Source organism: Hemicordylus capensis, chromosome 2 (assembly GCF_027244095.1).
Source record: "Hemicordylus capensis ecotype Gifberg chromosome 2, rHemCap1.1.pri, whole genome shotgun sequence".
Classification (NCBI taxonomy): Eukaryota; Metazoa; Chordata; class Lepidosauria; order Squamata; family Cordylidae; genus Hemicordylus; species Hemicordylus capensis.
The window spans coordinates 313,241,810-313,249,616 of record NC_069658.1 but is presented as its reverse complement, the minus strand read 5'-3'; the positions used below and the strand labels follow the sequence as shown (position 1 = coordinate 313,249,616).

At 36.9% G+C, this 7,807-nt stretch overlaps 1 protein-coding gene across 14 annotated transcripts in view; it reads right to left on the bottom strand.

Moving 5' to 3' along the window:
• Positions 1-3,213: 3,213 nt before the first annotated feature.
• IQSEC1 (IQ motif and Sec7 domain ArfGEF 1) overlaps positions 3,214-7,807 on the bottom strand; it is a 595,321-nt gene continuing 590,727 nt past the window's right edge. For 11 of the 14 annotated variants that reach the window (XM_053303424.1, XM_053303427.1, XM_053303428.1 and 8 more), the window contains one exon: positions 3,214-7,610. In XM_053303424.1, the coding sequence (XP_053159399.1) occupies positions 7,029-7,610 (582 nt within the window). In that variant the 3' untranslated portion in view covers positions 3,214-7,028. The remainder of the gene's footprint in view (positions 7,611-7,807) is intronic. The other 3 variants (XM_053303439.1, XM_053303438.1, XM_053303440.1) reach the window with 2 other exon arrangements.

Below are 7,807 nucleotides of genomic sequence, written 5' to 3'. Positions count from 1 at the left end.
TTCTGTGGCTGCCCCAGGGCTCTGGAACGCCCTCCCTGCTGAAATAAGAGCATCTCCTTCTCTGTTTGCTTTTAGGAGGACTATGAAAACGTACTTGTTTTCCCAGGCCTTCAACTGAGATTCAGTTTTTAAATTTTAATGTGTTTTTAATGTGTTTTTATCTATAATTGTTATCTTTTTATGAACTTTAAATGTGTTATATTGTATGTTTTAATTTTGTAAAAATTAAGAGATTTTTATACTAGGCGGTATATAAATTCAATAAATAATAATAATGGTCAGCAATAAAAAGGATAGCTGTTAATCCTGAACATCTCTAGAACAACCCATAAATCAACTATTTCTCTTGGGAGCCTATTTCTTTCTTGTTGAGCAAGCAGTGGTAGGCAACAATTCCTGTTGTAGCAGGCCTCAAGGTGTGTGTGTGTGTGTGTGTGTGCGCGCGCATATACGCACATGCACATGCTTATACATGTGTGTTTCTATATGCACTTGATGGTAAAGGCTTTTTTCCTTCTCAGGAAGGAGTGCTTTTCTTATTGCAGAATATATTTTATCCTAGATGTGTTTCATTTAAGTAAAAAGCATTGTTCACTAATCACAGAGTGACTTTAATGTTGGGTAAACAAGAAACAGAGTTCCCAGCAGCACACGCGCTCCCATGGAACATGTTGTCTGAACTCAGGATTGTTCATCAATCTCAGATTTGCACCACAAAAACCTGTCATTAAGCCAACATTGTCAAGTTGAGTTCAAATTGAAGATTAATTATCTCAGCGTAAATTATGGTATTTTTGTGACACCAAACTAAGATCAGCCAATAAATAAATAACCAACTCTGGGTTCAGACCATTAGCTCCATGGGAGCATGTGCTGTTGGGATCACCAGTTTTTGTTTACCTGACAAACTCATTGTGTGAACCAGTCCTATACAATATTTTGATTTTTAAACTCAAGCACATAGTATCTCCCACTAATTTAATTATAGCTACTTAAGTTATCCTTATTTTAATTACAGAACCTTCTTTTGTAGTTAGGAAAAAAAACCATATGAAAAAATTGAGGCAATGACTATATTTTTGGACTGGCTTATAATAGTTTGAGTAGAAGGGTAGATTTGGGCTAACTGAATATATATAACATTTGAAAATTTTAAAAATCTAAGAGCATAAAACACATTCATTTATAACTTAAACAACACTGTAATTGCAAAGTGATATTATTTATTTTAAACACCTTGGGAGCATGTGCTGTTTTTTTTAATTGCTCAAAGTAGCTTTCATGATCTGGAAAAGGGCTTCTATGGAGCTGGAGGGCAGCCCAGAAAATGGGACGAACAGGTGGTAGTGTAAGCAGTGCTTCTGCTACACTGTTTCTATCAGCAACTAAGTTAACCAACATTTCACTGGAAAAACCAGCTAAGTGTAAGCTAGAACCAAAAGGCTGTACAACTATTCCAAAAGGAAACTAGAAATAAGCATCCTTCTCAATAGAGAAGGCATTCCAAAGTTTGTAAACGCTTTGCTCCTAGAAGTTGCTATACTAAATCTGAAGTAAAAGCAGCCTGCGCAGCAGAGCCCGAGATCTCCCAATCACCCTTTAGGTTGCCTTGAATATAATATATGGAATAGAGATTGCTTCAGTATTGGAATTAGAAGTATGGGTTTTCTGTATTGTTTGTCAGCTTGTAACTGATACTGTGCTAAACATATGTACAGGGCATATAACGGTGTATTCATTGTAGAAATCACAAATAAAATGTACAGAACTTAGAAGTTACAGGATTGGAGACTATTAGTGGAAATCAACACCTGCAGTTTGGAGTAAAAAGGATAACAGAGGTTGGAATACGATTTCAGAACAGGAACTTATGTTTGAAGGAAAAGCTAGGGGAAAATCATGTTAGGAAAGAGGGCAGTGTCAGGAAAGTACACGTCTGTATGATGTAATTAGGTAGGTATTGGTTGATCCCAGACACATAGTGAGAGAGCCTAGGAGAGATAAAGTTGACATGTATAGAATATTTTAGTTGACAGGAATGATATAAAAGGACCTTGTTAGGAAATGTCAACAGGGAGAGTACCATACTGCCCTAAGGGATGGCTTGCTCTGCTATTCTTTCCCAGGCTACTTAAAGTACTTTCTTCTAAATATGACTACTACCTATTTACACATGGAAGAAGGTTTTTTACTTCAAAATAATATTTGAATTGCCATTAGGTGAGGGCACATTGGGAGTTGTGGGGAGGGAGCCATGTGCCCATATTCCTCCCCTACACAATTAAAGGGAACTGGTCAGAGTACCATTTGAACCGTGCCATTGTCTCTCTTTCCCATTGCCTTTAAATCTGATCTCTGTGTCCCTTCTTTTACTTGTGTTTTGATTATAAATAATGAGCAAGATTTGTTTTAACTATTGTACAGTCCCTAGTCTCCAGAAGTATTATTATAATTATTATAATATTATTTCAAAAAAGCTAGTAGTACGCGCAACTAGCTGGCAAAGAGCAGCAGCACTCCTGAGCAGCTGATCCATTGTTCGAAACCCTGAGATCAGGGCAGGTATAATCAGCATTTAACTGGAGGTTTGGTTCCCTAGAATGAGACCGACAGTCCAGGTTAAGAGTTAAAATTCCCACATAATGTAGACTCTTCATAAGATAATTCATGGTCAGCAACTGCATGCAATAGAGTCAATGATCTTACCACCGCTGGCCAATGAAGCAGGCACGCTTACAGTCTGAGCATCTTGTAAAGGAACCTGAGGTTCATTAGAAGAACCTCACAGGCAGAGGTTGCTCTTAATGTTGTAACCCAAGGCTTTCCCATTGGGAAGGGGTGGTGAATGTGTTCTGTGCCTTCCAAAAATATTTCCCCAAGAGCTGTGCAATCCTCAGGAAGGCACAGTGTACTTTTGGAGGCAGAGATGATTGCTGAATCCCACACCCCCTGCATGCGTGGGCACAACAGCAGCAGGGCATCTCTTTGCAGTGTGAAAAGCATGTCAGCTGTTATTTTTTATGTGTGATAGGAAAATATAGTAAAACTGAGTTGGATGCCTCACCTATGAAGAAAAGACAGTGCTATCAAATTCCATATTTTGCATCTGATGGTTCTCCCTAAAACAACACAAAACGAGATGGCCAAACACTGAAGTGGCATAGTATTTTATTCATTTAGTATGAAACTTTCTACAAAGGATGAGAAACCGAATGAGTTCAAAGTGATTTATTTGATTTCCCACATAATCACAGTTATAGTTTTACAACGATAAGATCTGATACTACTTACAAACAATGCATATTAAAATGAAAGCACTCTTTCTTCCCAACGGTTACAAAATGGATCTTGAGCCTCCCAGAACAGAAGCTTTTCATGAGCATGATGTTTCTTGAAGTCTTTTAACAGTCTGCATTCAAGACCTAATTCTAACAGTTTAATAATGCAACTCAAAGCTGGGATTAAAGTTTCGAGCAGGAGACAGGTACTGTATGCAACCTGAAAGTGACTGCAGACTTCTATTAATACTAATTTACACACTATATACAATTTAGACAATTCGCTATTTCCCCTACTTGGTCCTGTTTCCGCTACCCCTTTCCCTCCCTCAAATTTTATCTTATTGTCCCCTCCCCCTTCTTTTTAAACTATATACACAATTACTCATTTTGCAGGCAAGAAGTGTGATGATGTTTTACAACGGAAACAGCAAAATGCATGCTTAACTGCAGAAAACGCACAGCTTTATATGGAACAGCAAGTCAACATGTAGAGAGTCATTGTTTAAATAGCTGCTGACTGTCTTTCAGCTCATTTTAAATGAAGAAACAAGAGGCTTCTGCTGCATGCAGTGCTTGATGGAAAAATCATTCTACAATGTTATTCTTGAAGACTTCTTTTTAGCAATACAAGACATGTACATTATATTAGGATTATTTCTTTTACATTGTTGTACATTTCATTCTTAACATAAAAGGAATTAAAAATAAATACATATTTGACTGTTGTCCCAGAAAAGATATTTTTGCAAAGTTTTTTAAGACTTTCCTTTAATCTCTTCATATTTTTTGGTTTTACTTCACCATAATATTAAGGGGGGGAATATGGTTCAATAACGCTTTGTGCTGTTTTTTAATCAATAAGAAAAAACTAACAAAAGCTTTTCAATAACTTACTTTCACTGCTGCATGCTAGAAAAATTATTTATGCCAGCAGCAAACAGAAGCTAATGATGGTGACCTATCATTTTCCCAGTCAAAGAAGAAATGGATTTTGTATTTCTATTCAAAAAGGTATTCTGGAACTTTAGACTGGTTCTTTGAAAAACAGTAATTTTAAACTCTAATGCTCACAACAGCACATATTTGTTGAAAATATAGAAAAACACCAAGTTTTTCTCTCTGACATGTATTGAGTTTCAACGTTAGTGCTAATACATACACCATACTTATTTACTCCATGGAGGATTCTAATATATGTGTACCGTACCCTATATGCTTCATGTGCATACAGCAAGCCATGATTTGGGCCTCAATGAATGCCTATGGGGGATATAAGTCTACATGTACCTATGATGTAAATATGTTTGATGTAAGCTTCAAAATGTCCATGGGGTCCCCTACATCATCGTGATCAGCAATGTAAATAGATGGGAAACATATTTTAAAAGTATTTTTAGGAGTGGCAGATATTCACGTGTCAAATGAAAAACAATGTGACTATCCAGTGCATGTACATGTATCCAGAACTTCTTCATGCAGAATATACAATGAGCAATAAAGAGAGAGGGAGGGGGAAAAGATCCACCTGTGCCTTATCTTTTCTGGAACAACTTATAAATTACAGTTAGACTCTACTATTGGTACAAAGGTCTGAAGAAAAGTCTACATATTGAAATATGTTATCACTTTACTTCAACTATTATCAACAGTAACACTGATATATTTTGCAAATATACAATATGTAGAGTGTAGCCTCAACACTATTAACATTAGAGGACATGCAGACAATTCTATTATCCCTTATAAGAACATTTTTTTTTTTAAACTGCAAGGAACAGAATGCCTCAGGGGGCTAAGGCAGGCCCTCTTAGGTAAGCTGCACAATTCAGGACAGCCTGGATGACCATCAATTTACTTTTATTACTTTCATTTAATATGAAGTTAATTTATAGGCAAACAAAACAGAAAAAGGTATTGCACACATGAGAAATAAAGGACAAATTTAAACAACAGACTAAATGCGAAGTGGTTGTTTTTGCTTGATACAAGTTAACAAACATACTCAGTTTATAATTTTGCTGGTGGTCATGGTAAAATCATCATAGGAAGGAGAGGAAGATAAAAAAACCAAACTGGAGACACTAGGAATAATCCAACACCAAAAAGTTATCTTCACATCACTTTTACATTCAGAAGCAACATACTTTTTCTGCTTTTGGTTTTACCCATCTTTCAGCTGGAGTTTTTCTTCTTCTTTTAAACCACACTGACAATTCAGCTGGTGCAGTTCTGTGGTTCCTTTTGTTTCTGCCAGTTAGATGTACAGTCCTTGTGACTGAGGTGGCTCAAAATGCTGAAACTACAAAGTATGCTCTATGTATGATTTTTTTTTTAAAGCAACTAGGAGTCGGGGATACAAAAAATCTCATATGGACTTGCAAATGACTCATTACAACACATAAGCAACAACAGCACAGTCAGATTTTACAAGATGTCTTGCGACTAACTGGACTATGACAGTTTCAGCATGGACTCAGCCTGCTGAGTGCTGGGTAAAACTAACAAATGTGATGAGAAAATGGTAAGAAAATCTTGCTGCCAGCACATGGCTACATGGAATTACAGTTATAAAAATCTATACTCAATACTAAAATAAGCTTCAAGTTTCAGATCACTTTAATATGGAAAAAGTCTGAACTGCAGTCTATTTTAACTGAGATAAACTAAGTTATGGTAAAGAGGCAATGTGGTCGAAGAAAGGGATGATGTTTCGTATTTAAGGTCTGAGATGAATAGTTATGTCATATATGCAAGTACCTTCCATTTAACACTTCATATGTGTTTATAATATGAATATAAAAGAAATGTGGATGTGTAAGTTCACAGTTATCACAGCCTTTAAAGTGTCTAAGAATCAGAGTAACCAAAATTTAGAGATAACCCGTAATAAAGGTTGTCTCATGTTGCTACTGTATAGTTACTGCATCTTAACTAGTTTGCTTACCTGAAACAGCAGAACAGTTATAATACTGACTAAGTATATTATGTTAATAAAATAAAGATTTATACAAAGCAATATTTGACTGCAACAGCTAAACGCTATGTTACTTGGCACATTTTGCAATGATTGCTTAGAGATATTTTTCCCCAAGTCCAGAGAACTTTTAATAAGAACAGTGAAAGTTGTTCTAGTTTTTGGTCTACTCTTTCACAAACTGTTCATCTACTGTACTGCCCTTCTATCTTTATGTGGAATTCCTGGTAAAGTATATATTGCTAGCTTTGTGGACTGCAAAAGTTTTATCCTAAGCATAAATGTTAACTATACAGTATATATATATATATGTATATATTTATATATTTATATTATATAAAGTTTACTTACGTACTTTCATCAACCATATGAGGTCTACTTTTTTTGCCCACTGACAATTAAGGAGCAAGAATGCAACACCTGGTTCTATTTCATTTTTTCTTTTATTTTGAGTAGATTATGTTTCATTATGCATTTAAAATTGTGATGGGAATGGGAAAAGGTAGCTTAACATTTTCAGCAAGCAGCATATTTCCAAGGCTACTGAAGAAAAGGAGGGAGAAGGTCACCTCTGAGTTCAACCATAAGACCAGCATTGATCAGGCTAATATGATGAATTGTTCTATTGAATCCTTAAGGCCAAACGAGTCAATTAAGTTGTTTCTGGTTTGGATTTTTTTAAAAAAATCCAGTTTTATAGGTTGCTTCTGCTTCTTGTAAGTGCCTTTTACAGGTATGCCCAGAGCTACAGTTATTGGCAGGGTAGTTTGGTTCTAGACTATTGTGCTGATACCACTATGTTTGGGCTTAGTGCTGGTTGAAGTAGAAGGGGGAACTGGCTGTCCATGGTGATGTGAAGAATGGGAAGAGTGTGCAGGATGAGGAGGTGGCAGTGGAGGATGGGGAGCATGGGAATGTGAGTGCGAGTGTGGCATGTAAGAATGCTGTGAATGTGCTACATGCTGTGAGTGTGGCACATGGTGGTATTGGTGTGGGTGCTGGATATGCTGGGGTGGATGATAATGGTGGTGGTGGTGGTAAGGAGGTGGATTCTGCATGTGACAGTACTGAGAATGGTGAGTGTGCACTTGTGCCTGGGTCTGTCCCTCAGCTGGTCCTGTGTGGTGCATGGCAGAAGTATGCTGTGTGTGTTGCTGATGTGGAATTATGGAGGGGTGTGGAGGCTGCTGTGATGGGCCAGATGCTAGATGGCCTTGGGAAGGTTTCCCCCTTTTACTACCAAATAAGGACCCTAGTAGTGAGGAAGAATTAGGCATAGTCTGGTGAGGGCGAGATGGACACTCTCGGGTTGATGTAGCTCTTCGGCGCATATGAGGACTGTTAATGATGGACCCCTAAAAAGAAATTAATAGAAATAAAAATTAAAAAAATCTTAAAATATGTGTAAAAGAAAAAAGTTCACAGCGACCATCATGTTTTCCTTAAAGCTTATATGGATAAATTTCTGTACGAATTACAAGAGAAATCTCCCTCTCTATGTCAATGTCTCTGTTCAAGGTAAGGGGAAGGTGCATATTTATAAAAATTAGTG